The sequence below is a fragment of the Cygnus olor genome, chromosome 2 (assembly GCF_009769625.2).
Source record: "Cygnus olor isolate bCygOlo1 chromosome 2, bCygOlo1.pri.v2, whole genome shotgun sequence".
NCBI lineage: Eukaryota > Metazoa > Chordata > Aves > Anseriformes > Anatidae > Cygnus > Cygnus olor.
Window position 1 is genome coordinate 147,744,254 of NC_049170.1, and position 19,733 is coordinate 147,763,986.

The 19,733-nt window shown below is 48.9% G+C and overlaps 1 protein-coding gene across 1 annotated transcript in view; it reads right to left on the reverse strand.

The window, feature by feature from the left end:
* The window catches only part of SNTB1 (syntrophin beta 1), a 116,259-nt gene extending 112,033 nt beyond the window's left edge, over positions 1 to 4,226 (reverse strand). The window contains exon 1 of the mRNA XM_040546976.1: positions 3,606 to 4,226. Coding sequence (XP_040402910.1) covers positions 3,606 to 4,131 — 526 coding nt within the window. The 5' untranslated portion in view covers positions 4,132 to 4,226. The remainder of the gene's footprint in view (positions 1 to 3,605) is intronic.
* Positions 4,227 to 19,733: the final 15,507 nt, after the last annotated feature.

Below are 19,733 nucleotides of genomic sequence, written 5' to 3' on the forward strand. Positions count from 1 at the left end.
ACGAGGGGCTGCTTGATTCTCCAAAATGCTTATTTAAGAAGACCCAATTTAACAGAATAGCAGAGAAATTATACGTACAAACAGGAGCTGTTGTGATAATTTCAGCTGCCTTCCATCCCTGCAAACAATATCCAGCATACAAGGAGGCTGTCTTGTCTCTCACGTACAAAAATTCTTTGCTCTTTTGAATGCTGGTGAGAAGTTAAATCCTGTCTGTACCGAACACCCAAAATCACAGCCGGGGCTACAAGCTGGACACTGGCGCTTGCCCTGCCCCTGCTCACCAGCCACTTTGCTCCCCTGCAGCCGTGCCCAGGCTGTGGTGGGTAGCCAGCAGGAAATTAAACCCTGGAGGCAGAAGAGGTCCACCCCTACAGATGAGGAGAGAGCAGTATTTCTTAGAGTGTAACTGCATCGTCATCGCCACCTCCTGAACCTTCTGCCTCCCAGCTCCTCCTCTGGCGGTGCTGCCTGCTGCCCCATTTCCCTTCCACTTACCAAATGTCACCTGCTTGCAAGGCACCTTGGCCAGTCAGACCTGTAAGAAGGAACTGATTTATATGACTTTAGCTCAGTAGCTGGAGTGTACACGAGGGCTGTGACAGACCCATGTCCTTCGGGGGTGGAAAGTGAGAGGACAGAACAACCCAGGATGGCCGGTAACTGCTAGAGCAGGACCTCTCCCACTGAGCTCTGCAGCTGGGCCACCCTGTACCAGCACAGCTACTGCACCCATGCCACCCCTAACCCTTCAGCAAATAACTTCCCTTTCCACCAGCTCAGAGACGGCAATCAAGGAGGCAAAAGGGGCAAGCGTTAAAATCACACACTGCCCTGTTTGCAGACCGTCCTGTGCCCGTCCCCAAGCAGTGCCAGCCCTGCCTCCCACGCAGGGGCACTGGCAAGGGATTTTCTGCTCCCTTCCTCCCCGCACAGGAATGCAGGAGAGATGGCAGTTTAGTGCTGAGCTGGTGAATGCCTCGTTTCACTGAGCAAGCAGTTTTAGGAAGGATGCCGTATAACAGGGCTCCAGTGCTCTGACGTGGGGTGTGCTGAGCCACGCTGACCGCATCTTCGCTGCTGACAACCTCCAGCAAACGCACAACCCTAGGGCCCTTCCCAGGAGCACACAAGGTCTTGAGCAATGCCGGGAGCCCTCTGTCTCCCCGTCGTACCCTTAAATCTGCCTCTCGTGCTTAGCACCTTGCCGTGCCTCTTCAATTGCTTTGAACCAAATTCGGCCTTTTGGCTCTTCAAGGCACAGGGAAGTCTTAGAAACTCCCTAAAAATGCACGTGTTACATTTTGGCACTGAAAATGAGCACTGGCAATGCCCTGCTAACTGGAGGAGTATCTCAGGGAGGAACTGTGCATGTGCGTTCCCCGGCCCCAGCACACAGAGCTTTTTGTAATGCAGAACTCTCCAAGAAGTCAGGAAACAGCAAATTCCTATTGTCTGGAAGGCAAGGAAAACCAAGGCTCTCCCCCTGATACTTTTAAAGAGAGAGAAAAAATAACTTTTGGATATTCCTTCCTTTAGTAATAAAAAGACCATTTTAGACTGTGCTACAGAAGAAAGCTCCGAAGTGAGAAACTGAATCTCAGAGAGTTGTTTCCAACTGCCTGCTTACACAAGGCACTCGTGCAGAGAGGTTCCTGCACCTCCTGGGGCAACGCTGGGGATAGTCCTGAGTTTGGATCCTCCGCTAAAACAGCAAGAGAAAGCCAGGACGAAATACTGATTTCAGTGCCTGAATATTTTAACGACACACAGGGATGACTAGTGAAATAGGCTCTCGATTTACAAATTACAAATTCCATTGCAGAAACAACCACTGAAACACATCAGCCTACACCTCCATGGAGCAAAGAAATGCAAGTAAACAGCTGCAGTGGCCAAAGGAGTGGAGAGAAGGAGGGTGTGGTGAGTCCCTGCTGAAACAGCTTCATCTTCGCCCCTTCTGGGAACAAGCCTGAGGTTTTTTAACAGGCTCGTGCAACAGCAGGGCCGTTCAGGTGCTGTCACTGCAGGCACTACACAGAGGGAGCACCCTGCAAGCATGATATGCATTGCATTCCTCGTTAGATCACACCACAGGTCAGCTGCTGTCTGGCCTGCACCCCAGGGAGCCCTTGTGCTGTGTAAACAAACCAGTGGCAGAATTTAGACGTAACAGCTCCATTCAGACCCCATCGAGGAGTTCACATTAAGGCTTCACAGCTATCTCTGTACACAATTTAGCAAGCAGGGAAATGACAGAGTTTGGTCATACAAGCACGGGGCACACAGAGGGGGGATGCAGCGGCCCTCAGCTTGTTATATCCTCATCGGGCAGGGATTCTTCCCCAGGTTTTCACTGCAATGTGGACAACACCGAATAGTTTCTCAGTAGATGCTGCTGCAGATGAAATTTTCTCGCCTGCCCTCCTTCACTGCACAGAACCAATTCTCAAGCTTTTCCTGTAACTTTCTGCCAGAGGTGGTTGTTTGCAGCTGATGCTCAGGTGCATGCCCTAACCGGGAGCAGTGCTTCCCTCCACTCCTCCAAATAAAAAAAAAACATGTGAAACAATGTGTGGTACCTAAAGGGCATGGGGATGCCGAGGCAGGAGCACCCAGGGTCTGGAGGAAGGCGATAGCACAAGGGACGGTGCAGCAGCATGCTGCAAATGCCGCTGACCTGCAGTTAAATGAACTTGTGGGCAAATATGTGATCACTTTATCAAACGTGTGCCAAGGACACTGCTGAAGCTGCTCATTTTCTCAGGTCCAGCAACTACATGAATCCCGGTGAGAAGACAAGGATAAGAACATCTGTGAACACCTCTCCCCTCATGAGCTGGGTGTCCTGGGGAGCTCTGTCCTGCTTCTGCTCAGCCCCTCGCCAACACCTGTCCCTTTTTGGGGTCACCATCCCTGCACTCCTCCCTCTCATACCCCACCGTGCACTCCTCACTCCGGACTCGGCTTCCAAAGCGGCTTTGAAGCTGTTTGTAAGAACAAAACCACCTCGGTCCCCCTTGAGAAACGAAACGAAAGCCTGCGCTTTGCGGGGCCGGTTCACGTGTCAGCGGGGCGCTGCCGGCCCCATCTGAGCCTGCTGCCCCCAGCCCTGCAGCCGGCAGCGGGGCGGTGGCAGGGGGCGAGGAGCAGAGCAGGCTCAGGAGAAGCCCCCCAACCCCTTGCCTTTGGGGCCGGGGGTCTCCCTCCCCCCTTCAACCTCCCCCTCAACCTTCTTGGGCTGAAAAGAAGTGAAAACAGGCCAAGTGTGCATTTGGGGTGGGAAGCGGGATGCAGACAGGCTCAGAGATGCCACGACGTGATGGGGCCCCCGCAGTGGGCTCGGAATCTGATGGGGTCCGGGGCTCCTCTGCCTGATCCTCGGATGAGGAGAGGAAGCAGGGCTGAGATGCCAAAAACCTGCCGTCGGGGGGGGGGCCCTGCGAGGCTCGGGGGGAGATGGAAGCAGGCTGGAGGCAGACTGGACGTGCGGGGAGCGCGGAGCCGTCCCCCAAGTCCCTCCGCCACCTCTAGGGCGGCCGAGCCGAGCCGAGCCGACCCTTGGCGTGCCGGGGGACCCCGTGCAAGCCCCCCCTGTCCCCTACCTTCCAGCAGCACCTCCTTGCCGGCCCTCTTGAGCGCCTGCACCGCCTCGTCGTGGGTGGCGTCCCGCAGGTCGGTGCCGTTGACGGCCAGGATCGCGTCGCCCACGTAGAGAGCCTGGGTCTGGTCGGCCGCCAGCCCCTTGAAGATCTTGCTGATGAGGATGGGCATCTTGTTCTCCTTGCCCCCCTTGATGCTGATGCCCAGCCCGCCCAGCTCCTGCTTCAGCACCTTCACGCACCTCTTCTTGTTGGACACGGCCTCGGGCACCTGCTCGGGGGGGTCGGTGAAAGCGGTGCGCACCGCCGCCGGCCCCCCGCCGCCCCCTTCGGCCCCTCGGCACGCCGCCCCATCGCCTCCCAAGCCGTTGGGGGCCGCTCCGTCGGGCCGCTCCTCGCCGCTCAGCACCAGCGCCTCGCCGCCCAAGTTGGCCAGCACTTTGTGCCAGCGCTCCCGCACCAAAACTTCCAGCCAGCCGCTGCGCTGCGCCCGGCCGCCCCCGCCGCCGCCCGCCGCCGCTACCGCCATCTTAGGAGCATGCTGGAAGCGCCGAGTGAAGGCAAACCCCCCCCCCCCCACCTCCTTCCCTCCCGCTCACCCCCCGGCACGGCACGGCTCGGCACGGCACGGGAGCCACCGGACTTCAGCCGGGGGCGGTGAGAGCCCGGGGTGGGGCGAGGAGCCGCGGCCGCCCCCCCGGGGCCGCGACGGGGCGGGCGCACCTGGCGGCACCGCCCGCAGCTGGGGAGAGGGGGAGAGGCTAAAGGGGGGGCTGTGGGGGTCGCGGGGGGTCCCTTCTTCCCGTGGAGGGGTGGTGGACACGCGTGGAAGGCTCCGTGCTCCGAGCCCGGTTGCTCGCTGCAGCCGTCTGAAGGCGGGGGGGTGGCGGGGTCCCACCCGCGGGTCGGCTCGGTGCTGCTGCTGCTGAGGGAAAAGGAGCCCCGGTGGAGGCTGTGGGATCTGCCTCCAGGCTCGTGGCTCGGTGTAGGGTGGCGTTTGGGGCCGTGGGGACACGCTGGGAGCGGTGGTGGCGGCCCCACGCAGCGTGCCTTCTGCGCTCCGTGGCGGTGAGGGGAAGGAGGGCGATGGGAGGGATGGGGGTAAGGGCTGCTGGCAGAGGGCATGTGGCTAAAATGCAAGTTTTTCTCAGGCACTTTGCGTAAATAAATGGATTAAAGCAAGTAGGTGGCTCAGAGGCAGTCAGTTTTAGTTGTAGAATCGAAGTTATTTCACTGCTTTGTAAGATGAAGACAGTAAATGATTTTCATAGAACCTTTTGCATGTGTTGAAACTCTTTTCTTTGCCCCTTGATTGCCAAGTTTTAAGACCCTTGCAGTCCATGTGTCCCCCCTCTTTTTTTTTTTTCTTTTTTTTTTTTTTGCCTTTCCCATGCTCGCTTTCCTCCTAGGATGCAATTGTGTGCGCGATGAGGGGCTTGGATCCCCAACCCAGGTATGAGAGAGGACCAGACCATCACACCAGCAGTTTGGAGGTGCCACCAACCAGTTTGGGGGTGCTGCCGTGGCACGGTGGGACACTACAGCTACCAAGACCACCTCGGTTTCCCCTCCATACAGCCTGGCTCCAGCTCCTCCATCAGCTGGACTGAAAACTGCAGCAATTCAGGAACACTCGGCACATGCAGGAGCAACACTTCGGGGGGCTAAGGCTACACAAAATGCTTTCCCTTCCCTCCAAAAGACAGCAGAAGGAGGCCTCACTCAACCCTCCTCCGTCTGCAGCCTCACCCAGGCTGCCCAGGCGCCTCCTCCCCAGAGGAATGCAAACCTGCGCCCAAGGAGAGCGCTAACCCACCGGGATGGGTTATTCGAGGATAACGGGTGGGTGGGGAGAGAGCAGACAGAAGAGAGGTGTCTTCATTTCTCCTGTTAATTAATGCGAGGTGAAAAACTATAATTAAGTTTTCAGGGCCGTGGATCTAGAGTGAAAAGAAGCATGTCCCGCTGAACCTGAACAGGGCACCTCAGCCCTAGAAAGGACTCGGCTGTAGCACTCCCTTTTCTCCAGCATTTCTTGCTGCCTAATTTAGGTTACAATACCCTGTTGCTTATTTTGTCCAAGTGACCAGGCTGAGTTATCAAATCAGGCATTTCTGTTTCCCGAGGGATCAGCTCTTGCCAATTTTTTCATGTATTTTCTTCATGAATTACTAAAGAATCAGTGCTGCTGCTAATGGAAATGTGTCCCTTAGTATTTTTTAAGTAATTTAAGAAAATCTACCAAAAAAAAAAAAAAAAGGAGACTCAGATGTTTTCTGTCCTGTTATAAAAGATAATAGAGGAAGGAAAGAAAATGTTTAGTGCCTCACCATTCTATTTCAGCACACCACGTGCTTTCCCCTGGTTTGTGAGGGTGCCTGGTTGTCCTGTGGGGTTCCTGTGCATCCACAACTGCACCGCCTGTGGCTGAGAGCTGTGCTTGTTCCAGCTGTTTTCCTTTCCCATTCCAGCAGAGGTAAATAATATAAATTATTTATTATCCCAGGGCCAGCATCCAATATATGGATCCCTGGTATGAAAGAGGCTTTATGGCAGCGTTCACTGCCTCCTCCTTCCCCCCCTGCCCATCTTGGAGCTGTAAGAAAACAGACGTGCCATTTGAATCTTGGAAATAAAAGTGAAAAGGAGATGGTGTAAGGGATGCTACGGTACAGGCCCAAGGCAAACAGTCTCCCAGGTTGTCTCCGAGCCTGGGGACAGCAGGGCTGATGCCTGATGTATTTCTTCCCTGTGCTGAGAGGTGCAGGCTTCCAATTGTCTTTGCGTGCCCAAGACTTTGTGTACCCCAAGAGCACTTTCTGGCTGTAAATTTGGGTGGGGAGTGGAGGGGGAGGAGGAGAAAAGATGCCTTGAGACTTCTCTGCTGGCACCCCAGCCAACAGTAGTGTCCTCAGCCATCTCAGGTCTGTAAATCACGCCTGCAAAAGTAGCTCCTGAAATACAGGTTTATGCAGCAGGAAGAGGAACAGAGGATAAAAGCGGGTATTTAGTCAGGTGTGCAGCTGTTTAATGCTAACATTTGCAAGAGAGAAACCTGTTAGTGCAAGGTCAGCTGCTGATCCCTAGTGGTTTTCAGCATGTGACCGAGTGCAAACTCTTAATTTTGTCTTCTGAGAGTGACATTTCTGACATGACCTGTGACTACCCACCCTGCAGGCACAGTGTGCGGTGTGGTTGTGACTATTTGTAGGATGCACGGCGGGGGGAGCGGAGCACTTGGCACTTCGGGCTGTCCTCCTTCCTCCCTAGAAAGGCTTCCAGTTGGACGTGGCTTAGCAAAATCTCTGTAGATAACTTGCCCCTTTGAAAGGGACTGCTGTGAAAAGCAGACGTTTTCAAACAAGTCAAACAATCGTCTTTTACCGTTTGTATTTTAGCAGCAAGTAAAAGCCTGAACTAGATTAGGGCCCCTTTCACTCCTGCTGTATAAACAATTTGCTGGGCGAGATAATGCTAATAGCTGCAGTTGAATGGGGCTTTGCTCTGCAGGCAACTGTGGGCTCAGTTAAAGCCAATGGGCTACGTGGGAGAAGCAGCTCAGTGAACTGGAAGAAGTGGGGTGGTTGGAAAACACAGAAACTCTGAAAATACAGAAACCCCTAGGACAAAGAGCACTGAGGTCAGTGCAGGCCCGAAAAGCAGTAATGAGGGCTGAAGGGCTCCGTGTGTAGGGAAGGGAAGGGGCTCGTGGTTCGTGCATGCACGTGGGAAGAAAAAAATCCAGGAAAAGCAATGCTGATGTGGTTGTGACTATGGCACTAAGGAGGTTCTTCAGACTCGGCTTTGACTAGAGGGACACGCTGCAGGCTGAACGATCTTGGTGGTTTTTCCTCCTGTTTTCAGGCAAAGAGGTCAGAATTCACATTTTATGTAAATAAACTGGCCTCCTGACAGCAAAAACATCGCAAGGCCACGTATACAGGCTCGCCACTCAGACAGCAGGGCAGGGAACGCAGCTCCCACCCCACTTCCAGTCAGAGAAGATAAGGACAGGGGAGAGCCTGCCTATAGCTGTGGCTTTATGGCTGTCTGTGCTAGTCTGTAGCAGAGGTAGTTTTACAAGGATTTTGGGGAAACACTCAAACTCATCAGATGTTGCTGTTCTTCCCTTTTACATTGCCAGTGTAGCAGTAATTGTTCAATCTGAAAATTGTTTCATCTGAAATGCCTTTAAATCAGAAACAGGGTTGTGATCTTTAAGCACATTTCAGATGACGGCGGTTGGACGAAGTCAGGTCTGGCTAATGACGTTCCCATCTTGTTACCCTGACACCGAGCAGCCCAGCAGACGGATCTGGACGGGAAGGAAGGCCAGCGTCGGAAGTCCAGTGCTGGAAACCCGACAAGTAATGAGAGCTGGAAGGGAGTCCAGTTCCTCCGGTGATCCCAAACATTGCAGCAGCCAAGTTTAAGGAAGTCTTTCTGAGGAACGTGCCTAAACTAACCCTATATGTTCCTCCACGGCAGCACCTTCTATGCATACTAGGATGCAGCAGGGCACTCCAGCCCTGGTCCAGATGTCCCCATCGCACAAAGGAGGCACCTCTCACTTGACTGGTGTCATGCCTTGCAAAAGTCATAGCTAGTGGGGGCTGGCAACCCCTTGCCTAGCCCCTTCTGATCAATCCACCCCTTCCTCAGCATTGAGGGAGCCTGTTGGCTTTAAAGCCAGCAGCCAGCAATCATTTCTCACTGACGCTGGCGGGGTAATGAAGACGTTTAGAATGCCTGAAGATCTCCATAATCTGGAGGTGGCATTATGGCTTATTTTCAAAACTATGAAAGCATTGTTTCCCTTTTCCTAGTCTGAAGCTCTGCAGGTTTTTATGCACATCACAGTGTTTAAAAATAAAATGAGTGCTTCGCTGTTTGCCAGCAAGTGCTTTATGCAGTCAGTGTTTCAAAGCAGGAACCTACTTGTGCGTACATGAAAGAAGTATGTGTGTGAAATCTGCATGTGCACCTACCTGAGTCACATGTTAGCGAGGCGAACTGAGAAAATGTTCCCACAGCTGGGGAGTGATGGGCCAGGCTGTAAACGAGCACGTTTCCATTCGGCATATACAGCCCTGGCACAAGGGAGCACAGAAGCGGGTGCCAGGAAGCATTCAGGTTCCTTGTGCGCACAAATCTGGGGCTAGCTCTTGCTCCTGTGAAAATGACTTTAAAAGGGGCAGTATCAAGCCCAGAAACATAAAAATGTTTGCCTTGGCTTCGAGCAATTTTGTGAAAGAACTAAAACCAACAAACTCTAAAAATAAAGGTTCGTAACTACAGTGTTGACACTACAGCAAAGGAAAGGTTTTCCTTTCTTCGTGTCCTGCACTTGCTGTGCAGATCTCCATCCACGTGTTAGTTTCTTAACACTTTTTGCTCCAAGTTCCTTTCATTCTGTCCCTTTGCAGTTTCTTAATTTAGTTGTTACATCTTGCATTCCAATCTCCCCCTACTCCTAAAGCTGAGCCCGAGATGTTTTAAATGCCAAGATCAGAGGTTTGCATTGCAGTTAGTTCATGAACATGTAATAAAAAGATGAGGAAAAGAGGTGATGGAGCTCCAGATTTCATCCAACACGTCTCGGCTACGTTTTGGTTTTCATCAGAAACAGGTTAATCTGGTTGGGTGTCAAAGCGAACAAAGCATTTTTACCACCTTGTTCTTTCCTGTCCTTAACCTATTTTTTGAATGTGACTGGGGTTTGACACGCTGGGCGTTACATCCATGCAGCTCTGACCCCACAGCCCAAAGGCTTCATGCTCATGCTGTACACCAGTCAAACCCCGTGCACTGCTGCGAGGCTCACTCGGAGGCTCGCTGCCTTTCACCCCACTCATGCCATGCCCCCTGCGAAGCACACTGTCCATGAAGTCTCCAGGCTCATCCTGTCCTGGGATCTCCTGTGGGATTTGCTGCTCAACTGTCCCCAAACGTCCGCGCCTGCAGCCTTCTGCCCTTTGTGCAAATGAGCTCAGCTAGAAAAGCTAGTTTGCACCTGCAGTAGACTTGGGCTCTGACATTACCCTTGTACATGTGAACTAAGGCCATCTCCCCCCTTTCTGTGCCACCTCAGGGCCATAAATCAGCCTGCTAGAGTGGTAGGAAACAGAGATGGTCTGCTAGGGCAGAAGGCAAATGAAGAGAAGGGTTTGTAATTTGAAAACAGGCAGTTTTCCGAGAGTGGCCTGGAAAGATGACATTTAGCTCAGGCTATGTCCTTAGCACAAATTTGTCCCCCAGGAGCAAACCCAGGCCCAAGAAAAGGAAGCAGCATGGTCCTGCTGGTCACTGGAAGCCTTCTGGAACTTCTTCAAGACCTTAGCAAGACTCTCCTACCTATATGTGTGGGAGCAACAGCTTGATACTCCAGAACCCAAATGAGGTGGATGTCCCAAATGTCTTCAGAAGAACCTTGTTCCCTCTTCTCCATTACAGGAAGGGCAAAGAGGTCAGGCAGCCCCTTTGACCTCTGCACCACAGCAATGAGCACAGGCCTCATCCAGGAACAGGACCTTGCTCTCTGCCATCGCAGGGCAGAACCACGTCGGAGGGGAAGTTGTGGCTTTCCCATCACGCGCCTTGTACTGCACAGCTACTCGTGAACAAGCAGAAGGCATGTTCAGCTGAGGAATGGGATAGTACAGCGGTATCACTGGAGCACTGGGAATAACGCTGTCCGCCTTCAGGCCCTGTAAAATGCTGTTGTATTGCTTACACGTGTATGCAGCACTGCCATATTTTTTTGTCTCACTTTCGACCTCTGAAAAGGTTCAGTTCCTCCTCTTGCTTCAGGTGGTGTCTGTGCTAATTCTCTTCCCAAAGCATTGTAAATCAGGTGTAAGTCCAGGGAGGGCAATGGAAAGACTCTTCTCAGAGAAAAGAGAATTACCGTCACTATGTTTTTGTTTCTTGGATGTTTCTTGTGTGCTTCTGAAATAAGACACGGAGCTACAGTGCCTACAGTTAGCAGAGGCAGGAACTATCCCATTCAGGGGGAATTATGGCAATGAGCTTATTTGCCCAGATCAATTTATAAGACAAGCCTGGGACGGAAACATTGAACATGTCTTTTATTGTAGTGTGATTAGTGTGATCAGTCTGAGTTATCTTTTCATCGGCAAGAATCATCTGAAAGAAATCTAGGGCGAGACCCAAGCAAGCCTGGCAAGGTGTTTGAGTCAGGGTAGGAGCAGATCCTTTAGACACAACAGATCTGTTCACCGCTAAGATTTTAGCATGGACCTGTCCTAACCTATCCTATCTCTTAAATCAGAGATTTGTATTGGAAGTAAAAATGAAATCACATTGACAAATCAGCGACCAAGTTGTTTAAATGCCATTTTGAAAAACTCTGAAGGTATTTGACAGTGAAATCTAAGTGACATTGGTTGCATGACATTAAAACATGTTTTTTTAATCCCACCTGTTGCATGATGGGTCCTAGGAGAGATGTTTTAGTACTTTTCCCATCTGCCTGGAAGATTCTTCAGGGAAATTCCCTAATTAGAAAGGTGTTGCTAGGGGTTTTCGTGGGTGGTAGTTTTGCTGTTTCGTTGTTGTTGTTTTTTTTTAATATCAGTGTTCCCTTGTGTATGAGCCCTTGCTTGCAGGCTCTGAAAGCCACTGTCCAACTGTGTGGCCATGGACAAATCACTTTTTGTCCTGGTTCCCTATCCATTAATGGACACAATAACACTGACTTTCTTTATAAAGTACTTTGACTTTCTTTAATGGAAGCTATCAAATGAGCTAGACAGTGACATTTTACAATATTCAGAGTGGAATTAAAAGGTGGGAAAGTCACAGAGGATGCAGGAACCTTGAGATGCAACCTCTTCCTACCACCCTGCACTGCCAAACCACATCCCTTTTAACCTTTCCACAGTGGTGGACACTCTTGGTTATAGGATAAGGGAACAGACTGTCTACCTGTTCTGTCCTGTCCTATCCTACCCTACCCTGTCCTATTGATCTGACCCTGTCCTCTCCTGTGCTACCTATCCTGTGTACCCACAGCTGCCACTGGCACTGCATCTACATCTACCTCTTCCTCCTCTTAGATCTGAAACTCTTGATGTTAAAAGCTTCCAGTTCTGTGTTTGCTCTGTGTTGCGAATCCAGGCCCTGGTACATGAGTAATAAATGTAACATACTAACCAGATACATGTACATTTACATATGCATATATATGTACTTTATATACTTAATTCCCCCCTTCACTGGATAGAATAATATTTAACATGGAGCATATTGAATCATTTTTGGGCAGGATGGAATAGACTGAGTCCTTTTTAAAATTAGAGGCATGGTAAAGCCAAAATTTTTTGCATCTCTCTTAAAGTTCAGTCTTTTGGTAGGTGATATTAGTTGGACTGTGCTGCAATGCACTGTTAATGGAAAACATTGTTTTGAGGTTGTTCTTTCAGAATTGGGTATTTATACAGTATGATTCAGAATTTGGTTTTAAAAATGAGAGTAGTATTAGAAACTGCACAGTGTTTTTAACTGTTGGGGTAGTCAGTGCAGTTTTTAGCCAAGAACACTTCCTCTGGGAATCTGATTCCACCACATGCAATGAGACAAAACACATGAGGGAGAAGGGGGGAATTTAGCAGAATATGCTCCTTCATGCTAATGCAAATACAGAATAACTTTCTTTACTAGATTTGAACTGAGACAAACAACCATGAGCCTCTCAAATCCCACATCAAGAACACACAGGAGGGTAGCCCTGGACAGATTCCCAGTTGCCTACAGCAGTGTTTCTCTTTTTTTTTTTTCTGGGTGGCAATCCATTATTAAAACATAAACAATAAAAGCACAATTGCTGTGCATTTACTATAAGAGTAAAAATGCACTCATGATAGCAGTGATAAGCCTGCATAATTGGAGTGCATGTTTGGCTAGAGAATACAAAATTCTTAAAGATAGTGGTGTTTGAACCTACTGGAATTAGGTGTTGCTGCGTTTTGATCCAGGCTCCTTAATGTTGTTTTCAGGCTGAGATAGAAGAAAAGTAGGGGAGTGGGACCAGCAGAGCTGGGAGCAGCCTGGCAGAACAACTCAAGCCCCGTGGGGGTGCCCACATGCTGGTACCACTGGTCCTGGTGGTGGAGAGGGAATCCTGGAAAGGGTCTTGCATGGGGACATGCACCACATGCTGCTGAATGAATAGCTTTCCCCTGCCCTACGTGAGGGAGCAGCTACAGCTCCCAAAAACAGCATTGCATATTGGCAGGATTTTTTTTTAATAATTTTTTCCACGCAGAATTTGTGTTCAAATTTATAGGTCTTGATGGAGATAACTAGAGAGATCTAAGGCTTCAGATCTTGTACATCTGCACAACAAATGTGCAACATCTGTTGTCTCTTGGATGTTAGTTGTTTCTTTAAAAGAAAATCCCTCATTTAGTGGGGTCTTGGCATAGGGGACTGCTCGTGTGGGAAATTAAGTCCCTTGAACAGAAAATTTGGTCCCTATCCACATGGCAATGGGAGTCCCTATTACAAGGGTCCTTTCCCAGTGTCTTCTGCTGGACCAGGTGCGACTCCTGAACCAAATTGCCAACCCTGCTCAGTTCCTGGGTCTTACATGACCACTCCGGCACCTGCATGAACAATTGCTACAGATCATTTTAAACTATAAACAGAACACCTCCTAGCTATCTTAGCTATGCACAAAAGGCTGTTCTACACGACTGTTTTTGTATCTGCAGGAACAGTTTCTACTGACTATTTAGGAGTATCGCATCAGTGTACAGGTTGGTCAATGCTTTAGCAGTGACTGCCTATGGGAGTCCCTGGCACAGCCAGATTCTCCATCTTAGGTGCTAGCACAAACACCGCCTAAAACAGTCGAGACACAGCAGGAGCCCCCTGCGGGAATCTCTGGGATTTCCCCAAACTTCCGTAGAGAGAGCTCTTGCAGAGGTTAGGCCAAGGCTTAGCTGTGAAGGTGGCTTGGGAGCTCAGGCAACCACCTCGTCTTCATAGAATCACAGAATCATTAAGGTTGGGAAAGACCTTCAAGATCACCTGGTCCAACCATCCCCCTACCACGAATGTCACACACTAGACCATGTCCCTAAGCACCATGTCCAACCTTCCCTTGAACACCCCCAGGGACAGTGACGCCACCACCTCCCTGGGCAACCCGTCCCAATGCCTGACTGCTCTTTCTGAGAAGAAATGTCTTCTCATTTCCAACCTGACCCTCCCCTGGCACAACTTTGTGCAATCCCTTGTGTCACTCTGCAGAGACCAGCAGGGAGCTCTGGGACCACACAGGGAACTAATGCCAAAGTGTACTGGGTTTGCATTCATACATAGCCCTGACATCCAGCTGCACCACAGCTATAACCATAGGACAGCCATGAGCTTCTGTATCTTAAATTCCATAGCTCTTGCTACACAAGGCTTCTAGCCCCATTGCAGGTGGCCTGTAAGTCCTGGCATGGTAAACTGTCTCAGAATCATAACTGAGGCCCTGGGATCAGAGCCAAAGACCCTGAAAGCAAGGCACCACCTTTGTGCTGTCTTTTAGATCAGTTTTAGTCGCAAACAGGAGACATGATTTTCCATCTGCATCATTTTCCTGCAAGAGCTCCTTGGGGATCATTCTTCAGACAACCATTCAGTGTGTGCAGAGGATGGGTTAGGGAGGGGAGGCAGGCTCTGAATGTGTCTGCTAATCTCACTTTCCTTCAGCATGATGAGCCCTGCCTTGTTGTGCCTATTTCCGTTTGCTTAGCTGCCCTTGCAGCAATACCAGGCAGACAAGATGGCACAAAGTCCTCCCTAGGAGGGTTCAAGCGTTGCCTGTTACAGGCATTAGATACTAACATGTACGTGCCAGATTTGTTGAGACTCATCAGCTGAGAAACACACAGGACTCATGCTTCTCTTCTAATCTGCTTGGAATTAGTCTCAGAAGGTTTTCCAGAATAGAAGAAGTAAGTTCAAGGTTCATATCCATTTTCCTGAAATAATACTTTAGCTTCCTAGTAAGCTTTGAAGGGAACACCACTGTCCACTAGATGGGTCTAGCAGAAGGGAATCTAGGATCATAAATAAAGCAAATTCCCTTTCTGTGCTTTTCTAGCCCATTCATCATTTTCTCCCATACATCTTTGCAGACAGCAGTTTTCCCTGTGTTACCCATTATCACATTATCACTAAAATTGCCAAAGGGATGAGATACAGACTGGATGACAAGGGGGTGGAAAATTAGCTTGTTAGTGGTCCATGGCCTGGAGTAACTGGCAGCTAGTGGTATATCTCAGGGATTGATATTGGGGCCAATACTGCTTAATGTCTTTATTAATGATGAAGATGATGGGATTGGGTGCACTCTCAGTAAGTCTGTGGGCAAGCAGTTGACATCCTGGTGGGCAGGACTGCTCTTCAGAGAGACCAGGATAGTCAGGAGATGTGAGCTGGCAGGTACTTAGGAAATTCAGCAAATGGTCATACAAATTCGTGCAATTGGACCAGAAGAGGCACTGCACCAGCAGCAACAATAATGGGCCATATTACAAACACTCCCCCCCCCGCCAAAAAAAAAAAAAAAAGTAGCTAGTAGGAGGGAAGTGATTGTCCTCTTGTTCTCCCTTTGTTTAGCATCTGTAGGACTGCATCTGGAGCAGTGTGACAAGTTTTGGGCTTCCCACTGCAAGAAAGACATTAATGAACCACCACGAGTCTCCTGATGGGTCTCTGAGATGGTCAGGGGCTGGAGCACATGTTGTAGGAGGAGAGTCTGAGAGATCTGGTCTTCTTCGACTCGGAAGAGGGTTAGGGGGATCTTAGTGCTGCTTACAGCTGGATAATAAGAGGGGGTGCTAAAGAAATAGCCAGGTTCCTCTCGGGGCTGAACAGGGAGGCAATGGACACAAATTGGGACATGGGAAATTGATACAAGGATATAAGGATTCCTTGATACCTGGAAAAAAAAGTATATCCCAAGGGCAGTCATGTTAAAAAAGGGGCACAGAGAAGTTGTGAATTTTCATCCATGTAGATTTTGCAGTCTCAACTGGACACAGCCCTGAGCAACCTGCTCTACCTCTGGCCCTTATCTGGGTAGGAGGGTGGACTACAGACCTCCAGGGGTGCCCTCCTCTGTGGCTCTGTGATAGCGTGCCTCTGGGAAAGTAGGATCAGAAAGGATCTGTGCTGTCCTAGCCACAGCAGGTCACAGCAGAGACACACTCCACTACCCGTACCAATTGTGCCTTCCCTATTTTTAGCAAATACCAGAAAATGAGTAAGAGATAGATGCAACCATATAGATTGTTCATCAACACTGTTTAGTGGCCTGGATCTAATCCACCTCCCACTGAAGCCCATTGTAAGCTTCCTGTCCGTATAATGGGATTTGATGTAGGTCCCATGAAAACAGGAGGATTTTAAAAAGCTGCAGGATTAGAGGTGGGAGTCACAGCAGCTCAGTTCAGAATTATCTGCCCGCCCTCCCCCTGCTCTGTATCACATACACACACACTCACCCTCACACACGCGCAACATCCTTTGTGGTAGCTGCCATTCTGGACCGTAAATCCTACAGTGTTCAGATTAATTAAAAGAGAGATGCATGTTTACTGTCAATAAGAGCATGATGCTCTGTTCATTATAGATAAAACTGCTTTAAATCTGCAAGGACGCTGCAGGAAAACAGGAAGGTTGAGGCTATAAAAGAAATGAAGTGATCAAAGAATATTGGTTTCAGCAACTTGTGTTGTTTCATGATACTCATAATTCAGGACACACTGTAGCTAGTCAAGTGTGATTAACTTCTTCTGGGATCTGACATCTTATTCTCTTTTGTAGCAAGAACTGGAGTACACAGTGTTCACAGGAGAAAACTGATCAATGGAAGCATGCCATTACCTGAAAGAATATGGTCTTTTGATTCTCCTCTGTAACCGAACAAGTGTCTTTTGTCCCCCAAGGAGAGCAGTGACATAAAAGGCTTTGCATGGAATAATATACAGAAGGAATAAGCGTTATATAACATACTCGGCAGGGAAATTACAGTTTGGGAGGGGGTTCGTTCATGCCCAAATCCTTGCTGGAAGCTCAGCAGGGAGGAAGGGAAGAGCAGCGAGTACAAACAATCAGACATTTGTTAGGTGATACAGGACCTACAGGAACACGAGAGGCTGCACGTTCATTCAAACAGCACAGTAAAATAAACAAGAGTGTGACAGTGGAAGATGAATGGTAAGTTAATTCCATTAGCATTTACAATATTTCAATGGCAATATTTCCTGAACAATGGTCCCTATTGATGCTCCAAGTGCTTGCACATTGTGCCTGCTCCTTGCTGAACAGACCTGACACTATTTGAGCAGCTGTATTCTCTAATTGGAGAAGGGAGGTTTCCAAAACTGATGAAAGACAGCATCTCATCCATGCCGAAACTATTTGGAACCTAACTCATTTTGGTGCCTCATTTGTTGCTGTCTTTTTTTTTTTTTTTTTTTTTTTCTAATTAGGATCTCTGTGAAGATTTGGTATCTTAAGTGGCTGAGTAACTAGAGGTCAAAGTTTAATAATTTCAAATCTAATACTTCTCCAGCATTTTATCACAAGTTAGTGCTTATTAGAATAACAAAATAAACAGTAGTTTTGTTTGCATTAGAAGGAGTTTGGTATTGTGAGTAGGCCATTTAGATATATATCTCCTCTGCCATTATAAAATTTGTCTCCGCTAAGAGGATTTGCTGGTATGTCTCCATGGTTTAACACTACTTGCAGACTTCCTCTGGTGCATACAAGGTCCCTGCATACTTCCTTATTCTAGGAAAGCACTTAGCTGTGATAAAATACTTGGGAATTAAGGGGCTAAAAAATAAAAGAAAATAAAAAATAGCTTATTATTCCTGTAATTAAAGGACTTTCTATATATAGCTATGCTGTTTAGTGGTATGAATTCTTCATACTCTCAAACGACATAGTTATGCCAGCAAAACCTTTGATTTAAACAAGAGAAACCTCTGTCCTGGACTCTGGGCCAAGTTTAACACCATCTGTCTGCCTGAAAGACCACTTTTTGCACCATTTGGCTACAATAATAAATTTACATTAATGCTGCAGAACCTACACATTTGCTTTTAGCTGTCTGTACACAAAGCTGCCTGATTTTCTCGACATCTTGTGCTAAGAACTGGCCCCCCTCCCTGGCCACAGGGACAGCAGGCTGCTGGAAACAGGCCCAGGTGCTTGGTCCTCTGTGCTATTGAGCCAGCTGCATCTGGATAAAGCCTAGGTCACGTCTAGTTTGGGATCTAAAAACTGCCAACCAAAGCTCCAACCTCCTCCCTCATCCCTTCCTTTCAATGCAGCCCAGCTCTCCTTGGTTTTGAAACCATTTCCCTCCAATTTCTCAGGTCCCCAGAGGCTTACACAAACTCCCTGGAATTCAGTCCCATCTGCAGGAGCTGCGCTAGTGGCTTAACCCTTGAGGGACACCAAAGGAATAGGCATGAAAACTTAGGTTTTCTTAACTACAGAAACATCGTTTTCGAATTACTTCAAAGCAGTAGAAAACCCTCACACCATCCCTTCCACCTGGTCATATGCATTTCTCTTCTCTCAACATTTTTCCTGCCTCATCATGATGGTCCATAGCTTGCTCAAAACAGCGCTTTGCCTTTTAATAGTTTCAAATTAAAAAATGGTTGATTTAGGTGAGATATAAGAAAGAAATTCTGTACTCTGAGGGTGGCGAGGCACTGAGAGAGGTTGCCCAGAGAAGCTGTGGATGCCCCATCCCTGGAGGTGTTCAAGGCCAGGCTGGATGGGACTTTGGGCAACCTGATCTAGTGGGAGGTGTCCCTGCCCATGGCAGGGGGTTGGAACTGGGTGGTCTTTAAGGTCCCTTCATCCAATGATTCTATGATTCCTTGAGCAGTGTCTGCATATCTCCTCTGGAAAAGCACTGTAGCAATAAGAGAGTGTGGGCCAAGGCTCCAGGAGAGATTTCATGTTACCACAGATGAAAACCTGAAAATTAAGAGGAATAACTGTCGTTTTCCACCTGCCCTATGACTTTATCTTCATCTTTAGTCAGTAATATTGTTATACAGCTTTATATTTTCAACACAATGGATGGCGGGTTCTCACAACAACCACAGGGATTAGTTACAGAGATATTATCATTTCTGGACTAGACGGAAAGAAATGATCTTGCAGTGAGAGGATAGCTCTACAACTCAAAAAGATATTGCTTTGATTCAGAGAGGGCTGAGACTGTGGACTGGTAATTTAATTTCCACACTTCAATTTCTCCATCTTATTGAACCAGGAACCCCGATACCCCTCTGCTGTGGCGGGGCATCCTGATGAGAACGAGCAGAGCGCGAGGCTTTAGCAGCAGGAAGCACGAGCACCGAATAAAATGAAAATCTGAGATGTGAAGAGAAATGGCAGGTGCAGAAAGCCCGAGCAGCGCGGAGGTCTGTGCAGCGAGCCATCTGCGGAGGCTGGGTCGGAAAGCCGGAGCTGCCAGCTGCCGCCCCCATTGCGAGCAGCTCCTGGCTGAAACCACAGGCTCTGGGCAGCCACCGGAGAATAAAAGTATGGTTTATTTCCCCCCCGTTTTTTTATTTCTGCAACATGGCTGTTATTACAGATTGTGCCCTACCTAGCAGCACAGCCCTCAGCCGCGTGGCTTGTGACATTTCCCAGTTGGGGATGCCATGGTTAGCGACATGCCTTTTAGTGAAGTGAAAGAAATATCGCTGGTTGACCTTTTGGTTGAGACATCTGTCCCAGACTGCTGCATATGCTAGTCAAAAGACAGTCACATGCTTCTTTTCCCTTTTCTCATACTTTGACAGGCCAGAAAATCCTGCAGCCTCGGAGTGATTAAAAGCATTGAGTTAAACGCTTTGATGGGGTTGTTTCTTGAGTTATTAAAGCAGAACCAGGAAAGGCCCTAACCTTCCCAAGGAGTCAAAGAGAGGGGAAAGAGACTGACACAGGTGTTAGTGGTGTCCCCCAAGCAGATGTCCCAAGGGATTACTGAGGCCAGGCCCTGTGCCTCCGAAGGCTCCCCTCATGATGACAGGCCTGAAGCTTTTTTGCGACTGGTTCTCTGGCTTCGGTGTT